The sequence below is a fragment of the Dermacentor andersoni genome, chromosome 4, assembly GCF_023375885.2.
Source record: "Dermacentor andersoni chromosome 4, qqDerAnde1_hic_scaffold, whole genome shotgun sequence".
NCBI lineage: Eukaryota > Metazoa > Arthropoda > Arachnida > Ixodida > Ixodidae > Dermacentor > Dermacentor andersoni.
The window spans coordinates 45,968,676-45,996,638 of NC_092817.1; the positions used below are offsets into that span (position 1 = coordinate 45,968,676).

At 46.1% G+C, this 27,963-nt stretch overlaps 1 protein-coding gene and 1 long non-coding RNA gene across 4 annotated transcripts; both read left to right on the top strand.

Annotated features, from left to right (window-relative positions):
* Positions 1–419: 419 nt before the first annotated feature.
* Positions 420–3,012, top strand: LOC129386181 (uncharacterized). Its single transcript, XR_008613642.1, has 2 exons — positions 420–526; positions 2,738–3,012. It is a non-coding gene; the product is annotated as an uncharacterized lncRNA (long non-coding RNA).
* Positions 3,013–10,911: 7,899 nt separating this feature from the next.
* On the top strand, positions 10,912–26,182 carry LOC126537051 (uncharacterized). Of its 3 annotated transcripts, none has more exons than XR_008613641.1 (8): positions 10,912–11,281; positions 13,119–13,419; positions 14,935–15,244; positions 18,889–19,046; positions 20,492–20,601; positions 24,947–25,008; positions 25,933–26,001; positions 26,061–26,182. XR_008613641.1 is itself a non-coding variant. In XM_055073665.1 (8 exons), exons 1-8 carry the CDS (start codon positions 11,062–11,064, stop codon positions 26,102–26,104), a joined length of 1,239 nt encoding a protein of 412 aa, XP_054929640.1. In that variant the 5' UTR covers positions 10,912–11,061; the 3' UTR covers positions 26,105–26,182. The 3 variants fall into 3 exon arrangements, 2 of the variants coding, with proteins under 2 accessions (XP_054929640.1, XP_072143615.1); XM_055073665.1 differs by having other exon boundaries at positions 24,982–25,008; XM_072287514.1 differs by lacking the exon at positions 24,947–25,008.
* The last annotated feature ends 1,781 nt before the right edge of the window (positions 26,183–27,963 follow it).

Sequence of the window (27,963 nt, forward strand, 5' to 3'; positions counted from 1 at the left end):
AGAATTATTCGTATAAGCGCAGATGTTATGAAATCCTGATATCGGACATATATTGTCAAAATTTTTCCATTCACGGTTATCGAATGTGCGGTGGCCAGTGAAGCTGCGGGAGTTATGCACACGCCATCAGGAGCAACTAGCGATATAGCTGTCCGTTATAACAAAAATAATTTCATTCGATAGTCGTAGTCCGGCTATAGGCTGTTTCCAGCAGGAATGTCGAGGGGTGCACGTATGCTCATGCGCATAAGAAAGGCACGTACTGTCGACTGATGGTGCGCAAGTATCACTGGCTGCACACCTGCGTCATTGGCTTAGCGATTACTTCAGCGATGCCCATGTAGTTCTGTGCCGTTCAAGTCCACTTTTGATATTTCCGCGCATCGTGTGACAACTCGTTCTTTGGGGGTAATCTTGTTTGATATTCCAGAGGTCCACGTAATCGACAGGGTGATCTACGCGTTCTTCTCAACTGGATCTGTAATAGGAGGCTTCGTGGGATGCTTACTGGATCACACTATTCCAGGTAAGCACACTTGCTTTTATTTTTGTAAATATAAAAAAGAAGTCGCAATTTCGCCCGAAAGACCAATCATCGATTGCAATAGCAAATGAGTGGACAGCTAGCTATAGGAAATCAGGATAGTAGCTTTATCGGCTCGTATAAACTTATCAACATAGGCATACTAATTAATTTAACAAGCACGGCGTCAAGCGCGCACAAGCAAATGTGAACACATCTCATTCGAGGACCACGGAAACACGTTGTCAAAACGCTGCAGTGAGGTAATGCGGCAGCAGCGGCGAGCGAATTGACCTTCGTGCAGCCGCTCGCCTCAATGCGAACTAATTCGCGAGAACACAGCGCAGCGCGGATTCTCGGATTCTGTATGCGTCGCAGATGGCTTTCAAGATACAGCGGCCCAGCCGGCCGCGCGCGGCAGTCCGGGCCCCCCGCAGCTGAACGCGCACCCATTTCCTACCCTCCCTGCGAAGCCTTGCGTGCGACGGAAGGCGGCTCGCTTCCTCCCCGCTTTTGTCCGATTGCGTGCGCGAGATTGAGTAGCGATCGCTGGCTCGCCCTCGCCCGCTTTCACTCGCACATACAGCATGCGGCACGCGGCGACAATTTTATCGGCCTTGCACTTTATACGGAACCTCACAGCGGCGCCAACGGCAATGGTGACGCCGACGGCGGAAATGCGCCTGGAGTGTCCATCTAACTGCTACTGCAATAAACGGAATGTCATCAAACCATACTGGTAATTGTCATGATGGGGTCGCACAAACGTGTGTACTTATTAGTGTACTCTTTCGGTAAGGGTAATTTTTATCAGTGAAACTCACACGCTATAGGACTCAGTGGCTGCACGTCATTTTTGTCTCACTGATACCAGATATAAAGGAACTCAAAAGAAGTGTTTGAAGTTAGATGGTTTCGAAGGAGCCGAAAATTCGTGTTGCAAGCCCAAGTTGCGTAAAGTGCTCACAACGATCAAACCAGGCTTGACAAATGCGGCAGTGAATCTGATAGGCATTATCGTTTATTGCGTGCTTAATTGAATATTTCTAAAGAGAATAAGGGCTATCCACGTGTCTGGTCCCCAAAGCATCTTCTAGCTGTTGAGTGAGAAAGGAACTATATTGTACTAATAAGAGGCACCATAAACTATCTTTGGTGAGCTTCTTTAAACGTGTCAGCTGCATAATAGTTTTGAAATACTATAGCCGAAGCACCCCTTTTTGTCGTTCCCTTCTCACATCGACAATTTCATTACCATTGCACTGAAGTATGATATTAACTGCCGCATTGAACGAAACGGCCCCTAAGTTCGATCTGCCTCTGTGAGACAAGTGTCCTTTGCGGACATCGAACTTGATTTCGTCGTGTCATTGATAACGAAAGCAAACCGATCGGAAGGACCCGATCACCATCATCAATAACCTGTTTAATTTCCAGCGAAATGCCGCGCCGCAATATCCCGATTGACAACAGAACTTACCTGTGCATACAAATTTTCTAGCGCACTCCATTTTATCTGTTGTCACTAACGACTTACCTTTTCTTCCTTCGGCCCACGGCCATTATGTTAAATATAAATTACTGGATATCTACGATAGTATGAATTACATAATGTGCCCAACAAACACTTTTCATGCATCGTAATCTGGAATGTTAGATATTCATGGCCAGTTCCTAATCTGTACTGCCATATGTTTACTTCCGTATTGGATCAAATAGGAACTCCCAGTACAGTCATGGCCTTCGGCTCTTAAACACTTGATTATGCGTTGTTGTACGGTCGGCGCCAAACGTTTACGCAGTGCAAGTTGTACGAAGAACCTGAATTTCTGCTAACAATTATGACGTGCTCCCTTTATATTCAATGCATCATCAGCGCACCTTGCGTCTCTAGAGAGTCGCTGTGAAGTAGCTCTACTGTCTTCGTACGCTATACCATCATAGCAGTTTTTCACGATGCCCTCCTTACTCGTGCGCCATACGTGTCTCATTACATCGATCATCAGTACAAAGTTGAAACTGAACCATGTAACGCACGAAGTATATCTTTTTCAAACATTTATGCCACGTAAATCTCTGCAATAGAACCATCTTCAAGCGCAAATACTTGTCGTCTCTGACAATAGACATTTTCGCAACGTCTTAGCTCACAGCTAAGAGCAATTTGGTTGTGTAGGAACGAGCTTGACTCTGAATGCCTGTGCACGTGTCCAGGCACTGAGGAGGAGCGGGGCATCCTGAAGATGCGCGAGTGCTTCGACGAGGCCGGCGCACGAGCCATGCTCGCGCGCGATCCGCTTCGCCATTGGCAGTTCTACAGCGTGCCGTGCTTCGAGAAGCTGCTACGGAAGTTTCCCGCGTTGCGCAAGCTGCCCGTGATGCCCGAACGAGAGCCACACGTCTCGTACGTCGAGGACGAGTGATGCTATAAGGGCTGGAGCCCATTCGTTAAAGACAAAAAGGAAATATGCTTATAAGTTCTTGGTTTATGTACATTTCTTGGTGCGTAGATTACCCACCGCTCAAGGTTGGTAACCAGTGTTTCTGGACGTCCAGAATTATTTGCAGGCATAAGTTCAAACGCGATCAAATCTAAAGCGAACGGGCTGCTTTAATGCGTTTCCAGCTTCGCCTGCATTTGCAACAGCTAAAGACTTAATTCAAGCTTCGCAATGAACATTTGGGCCCACAACTTGCTTCAACATCGGCTAGGGAACGATTGCACGTAGCAGTTCCTTGGGGTTATAAGAAAGATATATTCTGGTCAAGATTTCTTTTTCTTTTCCTTATTTTCCCCAATGCGATGTCATTACAGATGGACTGCACACACTCACAATCGCAGTTCCATAGTTGAGTTACCGGTTCCGAATTCTGGTCAAGTTCTTTTCTTGTTCGTGTAGTTTTAATTTATGCTGGAGTACAGCCTACACCAGGACGCATTCTGCAGGTTTCTTTTGGGGGTAGTGGCAGACGCTTAATTTAACGATAACACATAGGGCGGCGCCATGGAAAAGTTGAGCTGTCGTTTTAGTAGTATACTCTCGCAGAAACAACCAGGATAGATCTAGTTTGCAGTTTTTATTTGCCCGATGTTTCTAGAGACACCTGTCGTTAAAGACTAAAGCGACGAATTTCTGTTGGGCTATTTATAGCGCACCGTAGTTGTGCTTTACAGGACATTGTGCCACTCGTCATTTATACCCAGTGACGCTTCATATCGGTCCGCATCTAGAGCGGCTACCCGAGCCTTGTGCAAAGCTTCGGCCCGCTAGATTTTCCCCGTTTTCTCGCAGCGATCGTTGCAAATTTAAGAAATGCATATTCTAGAATCTTAGTATTTCTTAGCGCCTATTAAACGCATATTTTAAAATTTACATCATAAGTAAAGGCCCCCTGACAGTTCCATAACTGTGCGGCCACGGAATTTAATAACGCCACTAATGAGTTTACCATGTACAAAAAGAAAAAAAATGCGAATAAACTTGAACCTAAACTTACAAAAGCATTTTCATATTGCTGCAGTTTCCGTCCGGATATCGTTGCTTCTCCTGTAGCAAGTGTTTCAACAATGCTGCTCGAATAAAAAAGCAGATGCTGGATGCCGGAGATAACCGAATACCATGGAGTAAACTCTCAACAGCCAACATCTTAGTAGAATAGATGCGCAGAAAGTAGGCAAAAAGAAAGCTTCATTTTGATTGTTCTACAATAGTAGTTACTTTGCTATTGCTAAATAGCAGGAAAAAGAAGAGAGTTTTAGATAAGAGGAGGCAAGTGGCTTGTGTACGCAACAAACAGGGCCGGCGGGACTGCGCAAGCGCAGAATCAAACTTTTGTTGGAGTCCCTTGGTTGGCCGGCTCGGAATACATACCGCTTGCCCCAAAGAGGCCCCGTTACTCTCGCAATTAATGAGAACTGTCCAAGAAGCAAGGTTAGGCCAGACCAGACAATACAAAACAAGACAAGCCTTTAAAAAGATACAATAAGTGTTGCAAAGCGGACAATTTGTCTAGTTCGTTAACGTTCACTTTTGAAGCTACGCAGAAAACATGAGAAATAGAGGGAAGAAGTGCACATGGCAACTTGTCCCAAGAGTTGTCTTGACACAAGCAGCTCGGCAGTGCCAAAATCACGTATTACCTTACTTTCTTTTACCTCCATAGTGCGGGTGCTTACTGCTAGACATGGCGCAAATGAAAGTTTTTATTTCCTCCGAAGATGCCGCCAGGGTCCCGGGGGCTCGAGGCCGTCATCTAGGTAGAGAGACCTAGGTCTCAAATCGGCTGTCCTAAAATAAAGTTTATTCTACCTCCTCCTCCTCCTCCCTGGCTGTTTTAATGCCGAGTAGACATAGATTCATCATCCATTACGACAACACGCCAACGCAAACCCACTACCCAACTGGCACCTATGGTCTGCTAGAATAGGGCCGTGTGTCGTCCGGGTGCGAAAACATGGCTATTTCCGCGATGACGGCCTCAGATGCTGGAGCACTCCGGTCTACTGCAGCGTCATCTGTCGCTGCAGCCTAAAGTCATTGCTGGTAAGCGGGGCGTAATGGCGCAACACAGGGCCTTCGGTATCACCAGGTATGGTTGTCACGGAGGTCATGCATGTCCGTGCGGAGCTCACCGATTGCTTGCTGCGGTTTTTCCTGCCGCATTCGCAAATTTATAAGAATGGAAAGCTTTTACCTCCCGTTGTCAGCGACCTTCAAGTGACCTTCAGCCAAAAGCCTGAGCTGTTATCCGGGCACTCAAACTCGAACGTCCGGGCAAGTTGGCCGAACAAAACGAAATAATTCAGGCAACCAGTCAAAACTAAAGAAAATGCAGTCTCTGGCCCCCAACTCTCTGTGCAGTACCGCATTACATACGCTATTTACTGCCCAAACAAGTAACAAAAAATACTGCTTCCGAGTTTGTTTGTTTTTTTACTATTTGTTCACAATGTCCCTCAAGCTGTAACCTCTAGCACGCTGAAATTTTATTTGTCATTTCCAATAGTGTTGTTGTATATGAAAACGCTAGGATGAAAAATGTATAGCATACCTGATTAAATAAAGCAAGCTAGGTGACTATTTGTCACCACCCCTTTTCAAAGGGGATGCGAATAAATCATCGTCATCATCAGCCTTATTATTATCATCACTCAAAGAAAGCAACTTCTCGAGATTCCGCCACGTGAACTTTTGTTGAATTTATCTACTTTTTTCACTTTCACATGGAGCATCGGCACTATAGCTGCAACCATATAGTAACGTTTTCCGAGCTTCCTACGGTAATCTTTACGAAAAAAGATCGTAAGATATGTCCTTGTTTTATCATTCTCTGGCACATCCACTAAAATTTCTTAATGCTACAAAGATCTATAAATTTCGAACTTGCGTTCAGGATCTCTGAGTTTCCGTTCATTGTTATATTCTGATTATTATTTGTCCCGTCTTTTTCTTCCCCTTCTCCTCTTAGCCCTGTGCAGAGCAGGGCTGAGCAAAGATACTTGATACTTGATCAACATACTTGATCATGATACGATATAAGATACTACAGCAATTATTGCATCCGATATGATACTTTCCATTTGTATCTTAAGATACTTTGATACATTCGCAAATTTCTCATGTATCTATATAATGTAGATCGTAAAGCCAATACTACATTTATTTATTTATTTATTTATTTACCCTCAGGGACTTTCGGCATTAGAGAGGGGGGTGGGTTATACAACAAATAAGAAGGAAATAAATCATGAGCTTATACACAATATTTGCTAATTATACAATCTTAGCTGAAAGTATGATAAATGCAGTAATAGAACATGAGATATAAAAGTAACATTAAACAAGAAACAGGAAAACACCAACAGCAATTCATACCAATGTTTGCTATTATACATTGTTAGCTGGTGCTTTTCGAAAATTACCATTGTTATTAATGGAAACAATGTCAGAAGGAAGTTCATTCCAATCTCTCGACGTGCGTCGCAAAAATGACTGTAAAATATGTGTCGTGTTACATGCACCAATTCTAACTTTATGCTGACGATCAGTAAGGTGAGATAAGTAATATGGTAGCGACATGAATTTTGGATGAAGTGTAGGGCGGTGATACAGCTTATGAAAAAATGAAAGGCGGGAAATTCTTTGACGTGTTGCTAGCGGTTGAAGACCCAGATTCGATTTCATTGAAGAAACGCTCGCACCACGGTAGTAATTCCAAAGAATAAAACGAGTGGCGTTGTTTTGGATTAGTTCAAGGGAATGTATTAGGTTTTCGTGGAAAGGGTCCCATATAGCTGCAGTGTATTCTAATTTTAGCCGTAACAGGGCTTTGTAAAGCAGTAATATTAAAGGAGAGGGAGCACGATAGAAGTTATGGCGTAAGTATCCCAGCAAGTGGTTGACTTGGTTAATTGTGTATCCGACGTGATGATTCCATGTTAATTTAGATGTTATATGCAGGCCTAAGTACTTATATGAGCTTGTCGATTCTAGTGTAACGTTATTCAAGTAGTGCATAGGCAGATTATCGTTAGATCGGGATACTCTCAGAAATTTGCACTTGTTAATGCCGAGTTCCATTCGCCGCAATCGGCACCATTTGCTGACGTTCTTAAGATCGGCCTGAAGCAGGGTGATGTCGTGTTCGTGAGTTAGTTCTCTGAGGATTACACAGTTGTCTGCAAATAAATGTACGTCACAGGTTATTGCTGAAGGTAAGTCATTAATATAGATAAGGAATAATAGAGGTCCCAGGACGGAGCCTTGTGGCACACCGGACTGAACGTCGCTATGAGGTGAGTCATGGCCATTAGCTGTTACGAACTGAGAACGGTTAACGAGAAATGACTCAATCCATTTTATAACCTTGTGATCGAGGTTTAATTTGCTTAATTTATAAAGTAAAAGTTTATGGCATTCATTGTCAAAGGCTTCCGAAAAATCTAAAAAGATGCAATCGGCAAGAGAAGAATAGTCAAGTGTTTGGTATAGTCTGTGAGTAAATGTTATTGTGATTCACATGAGAATGATTTTTGACTCCCACAGCATATGCGGAAGCATAGCCGGGTGAATGCCACAGCACCAGCAGTTGTGGGTAGTGTAAACGTCTGGGAATATAAGGTGGAGGCGGGTGGGTGAAGGGTGCGTATTTGTTTGTAGCAGACGCAGGGTGGTAGCCTGTGCCCGGCTGAACTTGGGGGGGGGTTCGGTGACTGAGGTAAAAGGCCTTAACGAGATCGTTATAATGTAACACGGTCAGCACACGGTTTGTTTGGGCCAAAGTTGACGTTTATAATACTTAATTTCTTAGGATTGTTTGCCTAATTTTGGTACTTTGAGTGTTAAAAAAAATTGACTTTCTATGTTTGGAGGACGTTGACACTAAAAATCAGCAGATAAAACTTTCGTAACGCATAAACAAGTGCTAGTCGGTTCTTAATGTGCAGCTTTCGTAGTTCATTCATATTTCGCCGAATTCTTATCATGTAACGAAGTCCAAAAAATTGCTTTCGGTGCTTGCGAGCAACCATCACGTACACAAAATAGCCGCCTTACACGTATGCACAAGTCTCCGTGAAGCAGCGCCACCCGCGCTTTCGTTTACAAAGGCCAAACTTGATACTTGATAAAGATACTTGATCATGATACGATACACAAGATACTCGGTCAACAAGTATTTGAGATACAGATACAAGATCCTTGAGATCCTTCAAGTCGCTGCTGTGTGAAAGCCACTAGACACAAGGCAACCCCATTATTGCATTCTTCGGACTTCGTAACAATGCACCACGCAAGAGAAACTTCGATAACTACACTATAGCTACATCATAATTTGCGCTAAAGATGCCGCACGCATTGGCGTACCCAGTTCAGTACGGCGGCTGCGAGCAAGTGTCATGACGCCGATGCAGCTGAAAAAAAGAAGATCAAGAAAACAAAAGGTCGGCTGCGCGCAGACATCCACTGGATTGTTTTTGTCAAGTCGGTGCGACCGTCCGCCAGAAAAGAGAAGGGAGGCAGACCCAAAGATTGGAAGCCAGTCTCTGAAAGCAGCATCAGACTTCGCATAACACCGCCGAGGAGATTGCCGAAGCCCAAGAACGCGCGCAACTCACTCGCCTGGGCACCACAGCAGCAGGTAAACGCATCCCGCAGGGTTACCACCCTGCGGGATTCCCGATGGTCAGTACCCCGATCCCTAGGTGCATTCGAGACAAGTTCGAAGTCGCCCATGTGCACCGAAACGTCCATCCCGTCCACAACGAGGGCAGACGCAAGGCTAGAGCAGCCGCCATCCTCAAACAGATCAAGCGATACGACATTAGCGCAAGCTTCGTCGACGCTGCGGAGTACAGTGACGGGAAGACCTTTGCCGTCGTTGTGGTCGACTCGGGCGGCAACATTTCCAATAGCGCCTCAATTCGCACTTCAGACCCCGGAGTCGCCGAGCAAGTCGCCATCGCCCTCGCCCTGCTAGACGGTCGTGGGTCCGAAATTTATAGTGATTCCAAAACGGCAGTTAGGGCTTTTCAAAAGGGTTGCATCGCCAAGGAAGCTGTTCATCTTCTTAGCGGCTCGAGTCCACATGCTCTCACAAACCATTCAATTCACTGGTTTCCCGCTCACGTAGGATCGGTCGAGGGTGCTCCCCCGAACCTCAATGAGTCTGCCCACGAGGCTGCGCGTGACCTCACCGACCGCGCTTCCTCTATAAGGAGCACTGACTCCCCTCCTCTCTACGGTCACAGGGATGCTCCCGCTACTCACAATGAGATTGTTAAATATTTCTACATGTCCAGAAGGGTCTTTCCACCCCCTCACCCCAAGTTGAATAGGGCGCAAGCCGTTTCGCTTAGGCTCCTACAGACCAGCACATATCCGTGTCTGTCCGCTCTCCACGAGGCTTACCCCGACGTGTATCGCGACGACGCCTGCCCGTCCTGCGGCCAGACCTCCACTCTACCTCACATGCTCTGGGAGTGCGGGTCGACATACCCCAAGTTCATCAAGGAGGAGTGGGACTCGCTTTTGCGTAGCCCCGCTATAGAAAAGCAAATCCTGGCCGTCCGGCGTGCCCGCGACCGGTCCGGTGGGCTAGACCTGCCGGTCCCGACGTGGGACTAGCCGGGTGCGCGACGAGTTCGCGTCCTCGCCGGACCTACAATAAAGTTTATTCACTCACGTCCGCCACGTGACTCTGCTCCACCAATAGGGACGCGCAGACCTGATCGCCTGCTGTCGCTGGACGGCTATGGCGGAAAGATCAAAGAATGTCGCTGCCTTTAGTTTTGTTCAGGTGGCTTAGTAGCAACAGTATCAGCTTGAGGAGCGGAGTTCAGCCAAAGTTTATAGATTCGCACAGTGATGTTGCGATAGCCAGTATCTTCTATCTTAAGCTGCACGATATATTCTTTCATGTATCGCTAATACAGATACTCATACACGTCTTGCCAGACGTATCATTATACAGATGCAAGATATCCAAAGAGTGTCGAAGATAGTATCTAAGATAGATGTATCTTCTATACTGCCCAGCGCTGGTACAGAGTAGAAGGCTAGAACACACTAGCTCAGGCCGACCCCTCGGCCTTTTCGTCAATAAAACCTCTCTGTCTCTTAACCAAATTTAGTTTCATGCTTTCCCTTGTCGTACTTTTTTAATGTGTTCTGCCAGTTTTGGAACGCTAACGACTGCATTGTACATTTGAATTTATTTCAGTCATGATTGGTTTCTTTTGTATAAAATTTTTTTAAAAATCTGTCCCTCACAGCGGATTGCTGCCATTTTTAGAGAAAGCCGTCATCATAATTTTACCGCGACCTCTATTCCTGTTGTTTTACCGCCCGAGTGGCCCGAGTGACCGTTTATAGACCTCCTGTGCATCTTCACGTGTGCACGCAGTACTCAGTTTCTCCCTCTTTTCTTCCTTCCATTCCCCCATTTCACTCACCTCCACTCTAGGGTAGCAAACCGGACGCTCGTCTTGTTCATTCCCCAACGTTTCTTCTGCTTACATCGTGCATTCTCTTTCCCGTCCCCACCTTGGCCAATTCCTCGTTGGGGGTATGTGCCAATGTCTGCCATGGTAACAACAATCCCAATAATCATCATCACCACCACCAAAGCATAGGAAGGGAAAGAAGAATAGCATGCTGCCCGCTTAAAGTGCCACAGGGATATTTGCTCAACCGTGGAGGATTTTATAAGTTCTACAAAGAGATTGTCTTGAATTCTTAAACATTTTATTTTTGTTCATTTTCTCCAGTTAGCTTTACCAATTTCAGTCTTTTAATAAAGATAGCCTAATTTCACCCAAATCTTGGCCAATCCCCCACAGTGGGTGTGCGCCATCGCATAAAGGAGTACCATACCATACCATACCGCTGTGCCCAATGTAGCCGCCTGGACTACAGGGGCGTGTCCGCCTGTCCCTGACCACCACTGGTCCACAGGCAGCCTGTCGCTGACCAACGGAAGCGCCTACAAACCGAAGCATCCTGCATAGTCCAGGCCTCTCTGATGAGAGAACTGCAAACATGGCAGAAGTGCATAGCACTTGTGAAGTCCCGTCGGGGGCTGGAGAATCCATCTTAGGGGTAAAGGACGCACTGCCCGGAAAGGCGCTGGGCCGCGATGGTTCGGTCACGTGCGTGGACGAGCCACAAACTTACGAGACGCAGCGACTGGAAGGAACTTCAATGGAGGTCGTGAGCGGCTGCACATCTTCAGGCTTCACTACGCAGACCGATGCATCTGGTGCGTGCATTTACGTACTTTTGGTCGGATATGAAATTCTGCTAAGCATGATAATACGTGTTGTTCGGTGAGCTGGTTCATGATACGGAATAAATAATGGAGCGCAAGAACAGTAAGAACGCACGGGCAAGACAAGGAACAGTTCAAGCGCTCTCTATGTAGCGCTCCGCGTGTGTTTGTTGCACCCTTTTACTTTAATTTGCAAAAGCTTGCCTGTAGCATATTCGGTGCGAGGACCAACTTACGGTTCGCCTGCAGGAACTTCCGAATCTAGGCTCCTTACTCTCTCTCTCTCTCTCTCACACACACACACACACGCACACGCACACGCACACGCACACGCACGCACACACACACACACACACACACACACACACACACACACACACACACACACACACACACACACACACACACACACACACACACACACACACACACACACACACACACACACACACACACACACACACACACACACACACACACACACACACACACACACACACACACACACACACGCACACACACACACACACACACACGCACACACGCATGCACGCAACACACACGCACGCACGCACACACGCAACACACACACACACTTTAGCGAAGACGGCCAGCTTGCTGTTGCTATAACACGCGGCGTGGCGTGATCTCGGAGGCCATCCATAGTTTTAACACAGTCAACAGCCCTCACTTCTTGCCTTCTTAAAGGAGAAGCACCTTGTGCATATGTTTAGATTATCAGCATTATCAAACTTACTTCGTCTGTGCTGGGTCATATGTGATGCAGCACGCATCGGTTCTCGTCTAAGCTCCGTGAATGCTTGGAACGCCGGGAGACCAGCCGCTCAGTCCAGTCCTGATAGGTCCCCTTGAGCTAAGTGGTTCGGGCGTCCTCCTTCAACCAGGGCATTGTGGTTCGCGGGAGCGGGCACTCGAACATGTTGATACGACATCGCCCAGCGTCATTCGCCTCGCCTATTTGTCTTGTGTTTCCGGTGCTGTACAAATAATCAAAGCACTCGTATGGTGGCCACGGCAGGAAGTGTCCCTTCTTTTCGCTGTCACAGTCATTGAGGGGCAAAAGCGAACTTCAAAAGATCGTTGTCACTAATTAAAGGTCCCTTCTCTGGGCTCGTTGGCGAACGAGTGGTTGCTCTGTCGGCTTTGTTACACCCGCGACCAAGGAAGTTATATACAAAATATTCGACATTTTAGCACGCAACATTCTTGTTCCTGACGGGCGCTCTCTTTACCTCACCGCGTGCTTCACCTAAAGGCGCGTGTTCGATACGCCAGTACCAAATGCCACGCTCGTGCTTATTCTTTATTTCATAAAGCAAACATTTAAAAAAAGCATACACCATCAACTTGCAGTTATGACTCGGCTAATTTTGGCTCCACGCTGCTGCCGTCGCACCCGCGGTGCAAGACAGACTTGCGCGAGGTGAATCCAGTTGGTTGCCCATGACTGGCAAGCGAGACGGCGAGGAAGAGTGAGTGTGCGACTTAATGACAAACGTGGGCTAACAGGCGAATCGGAGATGACGTCCCCCGCACGTGGACCAATCGACACCTTGTAACCTGGTGACGTCACACGCATGACGCTGTTGGTACTAAGACGATTGACTAGAGTTATAGAAAAGGTCACAAGAGAGCCCGTGGTTTCTTGTCTATTTCTCTTCTTTCTTTTTTACCTGAGGGGTAATTTAGGAGTCTTTTAAGGCTGCAGTAGGCGCAAAGCATGTGATTGGAACACCACAGATGCGCTGGTGACTTCGTGTGTGAATTAGAACTCAGTTACGTCTCTTCCGCACCATTTCCCAACCAGAATTGCCATCAGAGGGCAGGAGAGGCAGCGACGTGCCCAAATCGAGCAGCCGCTCCGTGCCAAAGAAGAGCTGTCGCAGCGGGATGTTCTTCGTCGGCGGCGATGCCGGCATGCCGTCCGCTTCGCCCACAAAGTCCCTCGAACGTCGCCCGGCCGTGTTCCGGAGCCCAGCGACAGAGTCGCTGGGCGACTCGAGCGAGCGCTTGCGCGGTGGCCGAGACGGACCCGTAGCGCACGATGCCCGTACTGGATGTGCCACGAATCTGAAGCTTCTGGCAGAGAACCTCGTCAACGAGACCGCGTACGTCCTTCAACATCTCACGTCCTATCGATTTATGTCCCAAAACTTGTGGCCCGGTTCATGGGCCCTTCTCTGTAAACAGGTTTGACGCCTAAGAGAGGACAAATGCCTACGTTGTTCTTGCATTAATTCTTTTATGCCGATATGTCTGCGCATCCAACTAAATAATTTGATTACTGCGAATTAATGTTCCCATTTAAGTAATTGCGTGGATGCCACCCACTTCGGGGCTCGGTGCACGCGATGTTTCTCGACGGCTCCCGTCACATTATCAATGCCGAGACGCTGTAGGCCTCGTGTTGCAGGTAGAATTTCAAGTACGGGTACGTGTATTGAAAGTACAAAATGCAAGGCTTGACCTCTACCACGTCTGCACCCTTTGCAACGACACGATAAATAGCAACTATCAACGCAGGCGTTGGTAATTAAACGTCCTTCAGGATCACACTTATCTGTACGAACACCATTTGTGGCGTATAAAACCAGCCCAAATGCTTCCTCTCCAAACACATCCATGTTAACATTAAAGCTATTCTTGGTGCTTATACCGCGCCTTAGCTGTGTAGCAACCCCCCGCTACATCTGCTTGGCGTGACACCGACGTAAAACTTGGCGAATAAGGCAAATAAGCCATAGGCCCGCAAGCTACATCCTAGGGAATGTAACGCGATAACATTATGAGGATGCCTCCACCCACTACTCTTACCAGACTGCGTCAGGATCGGCCCGCGTGACAAGCGCATTAAAATTTTGCCCACATCTGCCACAATTTCGGCCGCATTTCTCCCTCATCGAAATTCGGCCGCCGCGGCCGGGATTCGATCCCGCGACCTCGTGCTTAGCAGCGCAACGCCATAGCCGCTGAGCAACCACGGCGGATATGTAAAGGCGAGTTTACCGTTCGTAGAAACCGCTCGTTTAGATGTCTTGTCCGTGTCTCTGACCGGCGGACCGATGCGTAATGTTTTCACTGCAAACGTTCATAGAAAATATGCTATTTGGCGTCTGCAGCGGGCACGTTATTGTAAATCATGCGAAAAATTCACCGATAAACTACATGTTCAATTGTGAACGCTTCCCATCCCCAAAGAAACGTCTTTTCACGAATCCATGACCCTGCATATAGTTAAAAGAGAGACGCAAAACCACTTTTCTTTTGAAGCACTTTCTGGCTTTCGCAGGCTGGAAGGCTCTGAAAGAATATGTACACCGGCGATCTGTTTCTCCAAATTAAAGCATCCTCCGACTTCTTGGTCGCGGCTTCTAGAATAAAAATGGACGAAAGAAAAAAGACAGAAAAGGAAGACCGGAGAGTGGACGCTTAAGTCATACTAAACACAACATTCTTCACTGACAACACAAATACCCGCTGTGTCTGAAAGTATGACTACGTGGGTGGACTTGTTTTTCGTAGTTTCAATACAGCTGCGCGAGCGTAAGCTAATCATTGCGTCGAACGAATGCAATCTTCCAAATTATGACGCTTCTTTTTTTCCGCTCTTCGTTACTTCAAAGGCAGCACGGAGGAGCTTCACCTCGGTCATGTTCGATAGCTGCGAGCGAAGGGCCAAGTCGCGAGGATCTCGAAATGCAGTCACCACCGCCCGAGGAACCGGTGGACGTAGCGAGCGTGACCCGAGTGGCGTCACACGTCTCCGAGGAGGCGCCAGCGTATTTTACCGAAGCGCCTTCCACGGGCGCTTTCGCTCCGTGCCCAACCGATTCGGCGTCAGCGTACGAGATCGACGCGGCAGCCAACGAACCACCCTTGGAGACGGTTGTGGTGCAATCTGCTCCTCGCGCTCCCAGCAAGTCTACCGTGCAGGTAAACTCGCTCTTGTTGGGGGAAGCATACGTCCGAAGATTTGAAGCCGAATTGATGCTAAATTAACCGCTTAGCCGTTAAATAAGCCCTCTAAGACTCGAACGACCTTGCGGAACCAGTAAGCTATACATTAGGCGACGCAATGTTTGCTCTCGCGGATGGCAGAAATTGTGCCTTAATCACTGATTAACATTTGAAATTACAAAAAAAGAGCTAACTGATTGCCAACACGTTTCACTTAAGCATATGGAGACAACCAGCACGCCAGGTATAGTCAAAGGGCAGATATCCTAATGCTAGAAGCATTTTAGAAATATTAACTGCCAAAATCTGCCACGAGATAACAGTTCTCTCCCGTAGTTTTGCGTATTTTTGCTTCGATATGCGCGAGGGAGGCTTTCTTCGAAAGAAAGTAAGTGGAACAAAATATTTCGGCTCAGCGTTGACGAGGATATTTTGAAGTTGATGGTACGATGACAGCGTGATATTGCATATAGGTAAAGTGCAACGGTGGGTGAGCCATTAAATCCTTTTTTCAATCATTTCGTAGAAAACAGTTTATTACAACTGAAAAAGAAAATGAAGGTCGATGTTGCATTTTTTTTCTTACTTTCTGCTCATGTGTGTGTGTTTCTTTTCTTTTAATTTTGTACTGATGCGTCAATGCTCATAATTAGCCTTTAGCGCTATTAAAAAAGGACAGGGACGTGACAGAGACATAGGACAGCGCTAACTTCCAACTGACGTTTATTGAAACACAGAGACAAATATATAGCGAAGCATGCAGGTATGAAGGATACAACAATACACAAGATAGATCACACTCTACGCATGCGCATGTCATTACCGTCCAGGAACGCGAGTTCCTTGTCAGGAAGAATAACTGAGGGTGTACTAACAGTCTGCTCCCTTTCTTTTTTTCGAATCAGCTTGGCTTCGATTATTTCACGCATGCAGCGGTCTTTGCTCCTGGCCTCCACTGTGCATGCGTAGAACATTGGTCTGCACGTTTTGCTGGGACAATCATGGAAATGTTCACAAACGTTTCCGTCCCTTGGTTCTTGGTTTTTCCATACTTCGCTTGTGTTCCGCAAGCCTTTCATTGAGGCATCTGCCAGTTTGTCCTATGTATACCCGACCACAAGTTAACGGAATACGGTAAACCACCCTTTGCGAGCACTCCACAAACTTATTCCTATGCTTCACTTTACATCCCCTTGATTGTTTGGGAAAAGGGTCCGTCAGCTTACACAACTTTGATAGCTTCTCTGGGGCAGATAATGTCAACATCACATTCGCCTTATTGGCAACCTCCTTCAGCCTAGGGAGATACCGTGCATGTATGGAGTCACCGCCGTCTTTTTCCTTTCTGTGAATTGTTCACCGCGGCTCTTCTTGCACTTCTTCTTGCACCACGGAAACAAGCACTTCTTTGGTATAACCAGCCACCGAAAGCCGACTGGCTTGCTCGCTCAAGCTGACGGGCATCATGACCGGACATGATTTTCTCATGGCACTGGTGAAGCAAATGTTCACAATTGCCCGTTTGACAAGCTTCGAGTGGGAGGATGAATACGAAAGGAGTGGTTTGTTAGCTCTAGGATGGTAATACCAGCTTATGTGGGTTTCTGCGAAAATTAACTTTAAATATAAAAATTGCAATTTGTTGTCAGCCGGCAGTTCATGGGTCAAATCAAGTGGTTTGAAACAGTCCGTAAAAAGTCTTAAAAAGGATGTAAGGTCCTGTTCAACGCTAGCTATGCTATTGTCTAATAAAATTTAGAAAGACCTCAACAAATCTAAAAACCTTTAAAACCTTAAAATCCTTCTAGATGGGTGGCTACCGTCCTGTCACGGTGCGCCAAAAACAAATCGCTAAGAACTGGCACTATGCAGACACCACATTTCTTTAAATATACTTCATGATTCGATTCCGTGTAGGTTGAGTTTAGATAAAAATGTAAAATTTCCATGAACCCTGCCACTGATACACCAGCAGCATTCTGAAACGCGACCGACCCAAAGCAATCGATGCTGTCTTCCACACAAACAAGCAACTGGTCATGAGGGAGCGAATAATAGAGATCTTTTTCGTCTACAGACATGGCAGTCACGCGCTTATCGGAATTATCTGCTAAAAATTCAACAACAATTTCAGAATTCTTTACCACAAACGGATCGTTGATCTCCAAGAGATTTAATTTTTCTTTCAGAAGACCTGCAACTGCCTTCTGCCAGGAATCACATTCAGAAATGATTACCCTTAGAGGGCATCCCACTTTGTGAGATTTAGTGCAAAACAATACTTGCAAACTGTTTCTTTCACTTTTATCTACATGCTTAGCTAGAACGTCAAGGTTTAGGCTATTGCACAGCTTTTTTGCTTTTGTCTTCACCTTAGATAATGCGACTTTCCGCTGCTTGTTGAACATAGACGTGACAGCAACCCTTGCCTTGCTGGTAAACTGCCCTTTGGGTAAAACGACAAATCCACCCTCTTTGTCAGCGGGAATAAGACAAAAGGAATTTTCGCGCAAATATTCAGTCACCTTGCGCATAGGCAGTTTGGACACATTGGGCTTGTTGGGGCGCAACACATCCACGCCTTCGGAAATGCAGGCGTCCCTTTCACCCTCCGCTGCACGTCCGAACACTCGCCGCATATAAGACAGCAGTTGCGGAGCACTTTTCTTCGTTTCAATAGCATATTTGGGGCCTAGGCGCAGAACCTGGTGCACGTCGTTCGGAAGAACAACTCCGCTGATTGTTCGGATCTCTCGCCGATCTTCTCCTGGTTTCCGAGGAAGGTTGGGTCTCACTCTGACTAACGTGGCTTGCCCCAAAAATTCCGTTGTCCGATCAGTCAACGCGAGGTACTCCCACAGCGCTCTACCAGCTGGGGCGGGTGCCATCAGAGCAAGTAGCCTGACTCGTAGAAGGCCCCTGTACATCCTTGCTTGTCGGTGCCATTCCGCCTTGAGAATTTTGCACATCCTCATACCACGCCCTAATGACGGCACAAAGCCACCAAACAGGCTCCGAACATCATCAGGGTGTACCTTCGTGCGTATACAGAGGGAAAGCGTTCTTGCTCGGCATACGGCATATGCGATGAGGGAAACGAAGATTGACGGATCGCAAGATGCACATTGAAAAGAGCCCGATGTACTAGAAATGAAATTCAACAGGGCTAGTTGGTATGGTTTACTCATAATGGCGCAATTCAAAAAAGACGGGCGTGACAAACACACAGGACAGCGCTAACTTTCAACTATCGTTGCAACACGTCAACCCTGAAGGAGCCGTTCGGGCTCCGAAACTTCAGTGTTTATTTCTTACTTAAAATAACTCTTGGCCAGAATTTTCTTTGCTGTTTTATTCAGTTGTCCCCAACCAGGCAGATATCTGCGGAATATTTGTATTTAATACACATCTTTAGTGGCCATTTAAACGCCGACTAGATTCAATTCCGCATTCCCAACATACTGCTCAAGAGAAACTAGGTAAAGTCTTTGGCGAATTCTAACTACTTAGGAGTGATCAGTGATTGCCCTGGAATTTGTTATATAAATCGGTTGGCAATTTTCTCACAAGGAACGAAGACCTCATGGTGCGTTCTATAAGCACCATCCCGGCTACTGCAGGTTCTCAGAGTTGAAGTCCCGGAAGCACCCGTGCGGCCTGAACACTTCTCCGGCTCTGAAGCGCCCATGGCCGCATCAACACTGCCCCTCAACTCAGAAGTGCCCAGAAACAACAGGCCTACACAAGTTATACGCCACCCACGCCCACATGCCATGCCGTGAGTTCGGCTTAAGAAAACGTTCAGTCGAGTCTGGCGGGAGAGGGGGAAGAAAAAGGCAGGGTTAACCAGGTAACCAGGTTAACGAGGTAAAAGGAGAAATAAATTGAATAATAATTCGTTTGCCCGCACTCTACAGAGCGCTTATTGCGCATTCGAAAGTGGTGCCAGCAATTCCAGTCATCTTTAAAAATGCGCATTAGAGAAATGTTGGCTTTCTATACGGATGGATGCTGAAGTTCATTGTCCCTTGCCTTTTCTTTCTGGGAGCCGTTTGTCGGCCAAACGGCTTAATGAAATACAAAGATCACGTTTTTAAGCATCAAAGAAAGGACACATGGCAGAGTAAGTTCTCGATCACGCCGTCACATTATAGGTACCTTTTCTCTTGTTATTGAACTAAATTTCCCCTTCGTTGAAATCTGTTTCTACTCCATTATTAAAACCACGTTTAGTAGTTCGTCAAGTAGTTTGCAGTTCGTAAAATTATAGGTACATTGTCTCTTGTTATTGAACTCGATTTTCCCTTCGTGGAAACCTATTTACTACTCCATTATTGAAACCACGTCTTGTAGTTCGTCAAGGCGGAGTATTTCGCAACTATTACTTCAGCACGCAAGGCAAGGTCTTGGAAAGCGAACGCATATGAGCGACATACTTCAGTCTCAGTTGAAATTTCCCAGACTGCCAGAATCACTGCAGTATCACTGTATTCGTTAAGTACAATTAAAGCACTGGACACAGTAAAACAGTTATCCATGAATTAGTCAGAGATGATGCCTTAATATCATTCATTAATGCAGCAAAGGTCATGTGGAAATATGGTGCGTAACCTGAGCGGGCCGTAGCGTACCAGAAATTTTTTTGTAGAGTCACTATGCTTGTTATAGGCATTAGCGAAGTTTACGTGAAAACACAACTGAACCAATATTACGCAACGACGAGCGAGACGACCTTGCCACCGTCGATGTGCTGTACTTCGCATCACTTTCGAAAATTGTATAGAAATAGTTATTCTGAAATTTCCTCACACCGCCGGACAAATGCTACTTACTAGGTATCTTACAGGTAATCATAAATAAGAAAAGGCTCATTAAACGAAACAGTTGCTTTCTCTTTTCTTCCTTTACAATAATTAGCTCTATTGAGATTATTATTTGCCATAGAAGAGAACAGTGATCCCAAATTGTCATAATTCATAGTATTTTACCATGTAATGTTGATTCATAAGCAGCGAGTAAGCCTTGCTGACGTCATACAACGCCATACAGCTAAGTGTAGCCGTACGTATAAGTGTGATAACATAAAGCACTCCGCACGATAATAGCTTAGACGAGAGGCAAGACGTTAAGCCCCATTCTACTTTTCTCCTCGCGAACGCGCCAGGACTAAGTTAACCGTTGACGGCCAACGACATTCCTCGTATACTTCTCTTGTGCATGCAGAGCCATTGCGAGTCCACTGTGTACCCGATGGTGCTGCGCTAAGATCAGCATGATATCCATGGCGATTATGTCCCTCTTTGCTGCCTTCATGATTTACGCATTCAGGGAAGGTGAGTTTGTTATTATGTAGACGTTCACCTTAGCGCACTTTCTTACCTGAAGCATCGACCGCAAGGAGTATATTTTGACAGCATTTTCGTAGCCAGGTTCGCGCGTGTATTTTCCCGCGTGGGATGCTGTGTACGATGGAGTCACTGCAATTTCCATTTTTCTTCGCGTGCTTTCCGCTCCAGGAATTGTCTTGACCGTAACTCGAGAGTGAATATTACGAGGAGTGCAAAATGCTGCAGTAGGAAATGGTAGATGGCACATGCGGTTAATGTAGCTCTGGTTAGAATGAACTTTCTTGCGTTCTAGCAAAGAGACTGAAGACTTGTGCAATCTTCTTTCAATATATATGCGTTTAAGAAATCTTTAATTCCGGTATTCTCAAGCAAGCACCGACCCGAAGCTCTCTCGACTCTATGATGATGATGATGATGATGATGACGATGACGATGATCATTTATTGTTATCCCATTTCAAATGGATTAGTGACACGTAATCACATAGCCTGCTTGAGCTAATCAGGTATGCTATACAAGCTTTTCAGTCAAGCATTTTGTCTACACCTCCTTCATCTTTTTGTTCTCTTCCTTATAACTTCTACGCCTACCTAATTGTATCGTTACATATGCCTGTGATGGATCCGATCCAGCGTCGTATGTCGACTGGAAAGGACACTGCGCTTCGAGAATGCTCCTGGGGGTTCTCCCAACCAGAAGTCGCTCTAGAAACGCATCTTCTATCCGGTGCATTTGTGCAGAAGCTGTGCGCACCTGGCTAGAGACGTTTCGCTGAAGAAACGCCGTTAGGTGCCGCCATTGAAGCGAATGACCACCTCACTCAAAAAGCAACGCTGCCACACAGGCTCAAGCTGGCTGCTGAAGGACAAAACGTTCCGGAGCAAATATTCGCAACAAGGTCAGGCATGTGTCTGCTGGAGCCAAATCGGGAGACAAACTCGGCACATCTTAATCGAATGCAAATTTGTTCATTCAGCGAGACCACTAGATAACGTCCACCTCCCAGGAGCGCTGGGATTCAAAGCATTTGAGGCCATTAACCCGTCAGCAGTCGATATAAGCTAGAGGCATTTAGAGTTGCGGTGGCAGACAGACATACAGACAGAAAGAAACATTACTTAGGTCCTGAGGTACGCTACCGCTCAAGGCGGAAGATCAAGGCGGGCCACTCCCGAATCGGGACGGGCAGGCCGAGCCTCACCGCCCTGTTGCAAGCCCTCTGGACGGCCCTGAGTTGATATAGAAGGTCTGAGCTCCTGAGAATGGAGCTAGTAAAGTTTTGCTTCCTCCGCCGGGTTCCTCTTCCTTGGTGTTTTCGTTCGTTTTCGGCTTTTCCTAAGTCGCTGCACTGTTCTCTGCTTCGGTATTCCGGGACTAAAGATGCTGGATGTCAATAATTTGAACATAATTTATTTACAGACAGACATTGGCGGTTACACTGAGTGTATATTAAACAAGGAAAACAAGTTAACATTAACGAATGCGGCTGAGCAAAGGCCTCGGGGCAGTACGTCGCCCCGACCGGGCACTTGAAGAGATCAGTCCGTTGCCTCTCAAGTCTCAGACCACACTCCTCTCAGCCACGCAGATTCTCGCCCCCAGCCGGGGACCATCTCTCCGGGCTGCGTAATTCGCACTGGCGGTGGCCGCCGCTCGAACCACCCGAGCCGCCCCCGCCGCCTCGGCCCGACCCAAACACTCCCCAAAGACTCCCTTCTCCAGATGCGACTACAGCGGCTCGCTGCGCGATTTATGCCGCTCGCCAGAACCAGTGCGTGAGAACCCCTGCCGCTCCCTTTTTCACCGAACAGCGTCCGGCCACCGCCTTCCCAAAGCAGGCGCTCTCTGGATGCGGCCCGGGTGCAAGCCAACAGCACAATATTGCAATGCAACAGATACACAAACACAGAGTGGACCCCAGAGAAATTGAGCAAGCACGCACTGCAACCAACCAAAAAGAATGCACACATGAGTTTAACCAAGGCGAACATTCACGATGACCTTACAGAGCTCCCTTCCTCTTCTGTCGTGCGTTGAGGACCCTGTAATGAGGGGCACTGCCAGAGCATGTGATCTAACGTACAAGCTGCGCCACAATCTGGACATGTTTCGTTTCATTTCATTTATTTACTCTCAAGGCCGTACACTCATTAAAGAGAGGAGTGGCAATAGAAAAAGAAGAAAAAATGGCTAATGAGGCAGCACATGATCACAGATAGCCGACATGAACACATCATGATCTGTGATAGTGACAATGGAGGCGGGAAGGCGATTCCAGTCTTGACTTGTTTTCGGGATGAAGGCTTCGAGGTATACATTGCTTTTACACTGAGGCACCCCAACCTTCATTCGTTGATTAATACGGAATCACAAATGGCTCGGAGGCGAAAAAAGTGTCATTTTTAGGTCAATATTAGTGTAGTATATTTTATGAAACAGGCATAAGCGGGAAATTCGACGTCTAGTAGAAAGGAGAGGTATATAGGTCAAGCTTTTGCTTCATGCGAGAAACGCTGGCTAAGCGATAGTAGTTAGAGAGAATAAACCTAGCTGAGCGGTTTTGAACCGTTTCTAAGGACTGTGTTAACGAGCTAGTGTACGGGTCCCATATCGGTATCAAGGTCTTCGATGAACTGGCTGTGGGAATAAAGACTGGGATATGACCTGGTACGAAGCATGTGGAGTGTAGGTGCCTGTGCTCTAAAGTGCTTCTCATGAGGCAGGAAAAAAAAAAGAAGCAGGGAAGAGGTTGAGAGGACCGGATTCATTACAGACATAGGTAATTGTGCAAGGTAGATACAAAGATTCTAAGAAAGGGAGAGAGAAAAAAATAAGACTATGTTAGTTAGTAGCAGCCTAGCTGACTATAGTAACCGGCCCGTTTCGAAGGACATCATAATCATTAAGTCGAGGTGAGCTTCGAGTGTAACAAAGTTCAAGAATACGGGAATAAATGTAGGCTTGTTACCTTGTAAAAACAGCAAATGCATGCTCCAAACAGCGGAGGAATGACTATATTATCGCAGAGGGTTATTAATTCACAATGGAGCAGTGTTTCGAAAGTGAAGAACTTGAATATACTTACACTTGTCGTGCGAATGGAAGGTTTTAATTCTTACAGTTTCCGAGAAAAGTTATTAGAGGGCGCTAGTGTCTACGGAAGTTACTAGTGCGGTGGTTCATCAAGCATGGGTGGGAACGACTGGCAGTGCATGGATTTTCCCAAAACTTTGTCCTTGTGACTTCGTACGTCTAAGTGACTTCAAGCATTGATCATCTCAAACAACGGTATTGCGTTATGAATGAAACGATTCCCAATGATTATTCATGTGTGCCCACTTATTGCGTTGCTCTGTCTAGAAAACTGCGATTGCTTGCAAATTTCGAAAGCTAAAGCGTGAAAATAGCGCCACAAGAACGTCTGAAGCCACAAGCACGAATATTAGACGAATCCCTGTACCACCCACTATTCCAATTGCAGCTCAACGATCTCAGCGCCACTATCTCTCTAGCATTTCTGAAAGGAAATTCTACTTTCCTTCACGTGGAAAGCAGCGGAAAAGAAATAAAAGAAGCAATAAATCACGACAGGAAGAAGAGAATTTCTCTCTTGTGTGCGTGTTTTTTTTTTTTCGCGCTCCTTTTTTCAAGAATAGAATACCAACTGGCATCCTCCTAATGTAAGACCCCCGTTTATCCACGCGTCGAGAGCGGTGTCATTGCACTACCCTAAAGCTTCCAGTTGCACACTTTGGATCTAATTAGCCATACTTCTTTCTGCTGCATGCGTTATGTGTGCGTACGTCCGCTTGTCTGCGCGCATGTCTGCGCGCATGGATTTGCGGGCGCCAGTGTGCGATTTGCTGTAGTGTCAGGAACAGCCCGGTACCTATCTGCACACGTGCAATTTACACTGTATTTTATTCTTCTTACGAAACCTGCTTGTGAAGCCAACATTGGCTGTAGAGCACAAGTGTTCGCAAGTGAAACTTTCTTTGTTTGCGAAACGCTCCATTGTTCAACTGCTAAACTTTCCTGAATGTTTCCTAAGTGGAGGCCAGGGTCTCTCGGCGCCTCTGTTTGCAGAAAATTAAAAGCGTACTCTCATTGCGTTTTACATTTTTTTTTTCGTTTAGCTTTCATAAAGGCGTTTCGTTACTTACTCACTTGGAAGTTTCCCGCACGCTCTGGAGCTATACGACATTGAGGAAAACGGCGACAGTCGCGAAGCTTGCTTACTCTTCAATTTGCTCACGTCTCTCCACATGACTTGGGCATTTCCTTGTCATATATGCTGCCACATTGTCTCGTTTGTTCTCTCTCACCTCAGCGGCTAAAGAGTTCCTTGTGTCATCGTGGTTTCAGATACTTTCGTGGATCTAGTTAACTGGGGTAAGCATATATCGTTGTTTCTTATTGGCTTTCAGCGAGTGTTGAGGAATGCTCTAATAAGCCTGTCATGGCACTCATTATGAAGCCCAGTGGCGTGCCCTTCGAACCGGCAGGGCCAACTTTAATCCCTTGTAATCTTGCAATAAATATTTGCAAGATTACAAGGGATTACAAATACAATATGATCAAAAAACAATAAAGTCAAAATTATAAGATTCCTAACATTTATTGTTTACTGGTTCAGGCGGTGAGAAGGAATGGCTTGCCAACTGAACATTGTACGGAACAGCGAAAGCTATGAGATGGAGTTGAGCTGCCAGTCATCGTTTTAAAGCACAACATCTAACATACTATCTATTGAAAAAATTACCAAGCTCAACATTAAGACAGGTTTCATAACTCCCGCATCGGACAACAAAAGTGGTTAATGTTCTTTTTTTATTCATCAATGTGGGAGGGCCTAAGATACCATTTTTGTAAGCTATAACTTCTAGCTCAAACTGAGCGAAAATCCCGAAGTCCCTAGTGCATGTTTTCTGCTGTCTTCATGTTTTCCCAATGTTTAAGGTTTTCTACGTTGCAACAACTCGCCGACACAAAAGCTCTTCTTGGTCAAATATCCCTCCGAGAGATTTCTTCATTTCTTTGTTTTTAACCTTGGCCTCACAGAAACCCCTGGTAAACAGGCACAGATCACTGCATGACAAACCTAACACATTCATGTGACTTTTCCGGAGGCGCGTCAGTATTCCGTGTTCGGTGTCAAGGGTGTTTTAGCTTGTATCTCGTCATAATTAATTCTAACCGCTCGTTACAACATCTTCTAAGAAAGATTGCACTAAAGCACTTCTATGGGCCAAGCTTAATGCTCCTATCTTATGTTCAGGGCTGTGAATTTGCATTTATTTGCTCATTTTGCTACAGCGGCAACGTGGAATACTTCCAGCATCAGAGCAAGGTTCGTAGTAACGCAGGCTCTCCTTCCGGAGGCAGGTAAGAGGCGCCTACGTGAGTACGCTGAACTCTTCTGATGGTGGCGTCGTTGTTTCCAGAAAACATCACGGAATCCGGCATTTTCAAGCGGAACGTGCCTTGAAGGTGCTGTGCTTACTTCTTGGCGTAAGAACTCATCAAGAATGAAATAAAAGGATGTCCTTTGTTTTCATGCAACACACTTTCATGCTGGTAGTTCTTGTACAATTGTGCTTTTCATGCTGGTAGTTCTTGTATAATTAAGTGTGCTACCCCTGCTTTATAAAAAAAAGAAAAAAAGGCACGAAGCCTCCCTGTATTAGGCATGCTGAGCATAAAGCATTTTTTCTTTGAATCTGGTGAATTTAAATCCTTGAGTTGTTTTAGCATTCTCTTTGCAAAATATTTATCCTATGTGCGATAAATGTACGTGAAAACTAACTTACGCTTGCAGGGTTAGATAATTGGGAAACAGTCACATCTGAACAGGACTTCTATTTTTATTCTTTTTGCTATGACATACGGTCGTAATTCTATGCGCACGCAATTCTACTTCGCAAGAGACAGCTTTTCTTCTGCTGTAGGATTGCTGGTTTTCAAAAATAACAAAATATAACGACTAAAATCAATATATTTCACGTTGAATCGTGCTTGGAAGTGTTCGGTGTCTAAAGGGCAAGCAAGGGCCTGTAGCACGTACAGTTATCTGATTTTAAGGTGGAGGGAAGTGATGTCCTGCCCGCTCCCTCTGGCTTTCCATGTTCGTCGCCACTTCCTTCCGAACCTGTCTTAAGTGCAGTCACATCAGCCGTCAATAATCTCTACTGCTGAGAACCCATTGTTCGATATATCAAAGCCCGGCATCAGTCTGTAAATATTAGGTCGGCGTAAGCCGAGGTTTAGAAACTTTCAAGCTTCGAACAAGCTCGGAACCGGCGTGTAATTTTGAGAACAAAGGCAAGTGCCATCAGGGAGAGGCAGGTAACCAGCGCGCTCCGCTGTAGAGAAGTTGCAACGATACAGCAGCGAGGCCCACCCGGCTTATGTCGGGCGTCGCCGTATACTTCGCCGATAAAGATTCCCTCTCTTCCATACAAGCGACGACGTGCAGCCGAGACATGCGCATCGAGGTTAAGATCTTCGAACCGCTCGCTAACCGCACACCGAGAAATAAACATCGGGGCCCGGCATCCCGAACAACTGGAGCGCTGGTTTGGCACGTGCGGCAGCAAGACCTCCGTCTGATCTCGCCGTTGCGAACGCAAGATTCCAAAAGCCGTGCGTGACGGTATGCGACTGTTTATGCGCGAGCCATCGAATATTTCCGCGCAGCTCGTCGACTATAGTGTAACCACTGGTGTTTAAAAGGCGAAAAGAAGGCATACGTGATACGTGCATCAGATATCCCGGATCTAGCCTTGATTAGAACCTTTTGTATCCCTAAGCATATTTCCATAGCCGGGTAGAGTTGAAACGCTTATTTTTGACTTACGAAGGGTATAGGGCGGGACGCCGTAGATACGGCGCTACTCACATAGAAGTCTAGCAGTGATACGCACGCCCTTATGCACGATTAGGCATTTGACAATATGAATACCGATATTCGGAAGGTATTACCCTACAAGGGAAGCTTACAATGCACAATGCGAGTGAATGCATAGAAAATTTGCGTAATACACTGCTATTCGTTAAGCCAATAATTTTTTTTTCGTTTTTCAAGAACATAGAGTATTCATGTAGCAGAGGTGTTGTGGAACTAAAGACACTGTAGGCTCTGCCACAGACTGGTAACACACAATAAAGATTTAACATATCTTGTTTATCTTTATTATCTGTGCCCAGTCACAAGAAAGCTACAGTACTCGAGTAATTAACCGGCTAGCTCATCAGCAACTACCCGCAAATCAATGAAGATGCGCTACATGGAGCAAATCTTGACTATGTACTCTCTTTTCACACGACCGCATGTACAACCTTTCGCAG

What these genes read in the sequence shown, in the direction of transcription:
- LOC126537051 (XM_055073665.1), top strand. Translation starts at nt 11,062, where the DNA reads ATGGCAGAAGTGCATAGCACTTGTGAAGTCCCGTCGGGGGCTGGAGAA. An exon ending in AACCTCGTCAACGAGACCGC is followed by an intron (nt 13,420 to 14,934) that starts GTACGTCCTTCA and finishes GTTACTTCAAAG; the next exon opens with GCAGCACGGAGGAGCTTCAC. An exon ending in CCACGCCCACATGCCATGCC is followed by an intron (nt 19,047 to 20,491) that starts GTGAGTTCGGCT and finishes TTGTGCATGCAG; the next exon opens with AGCCATTGCGAGTCCACTGT.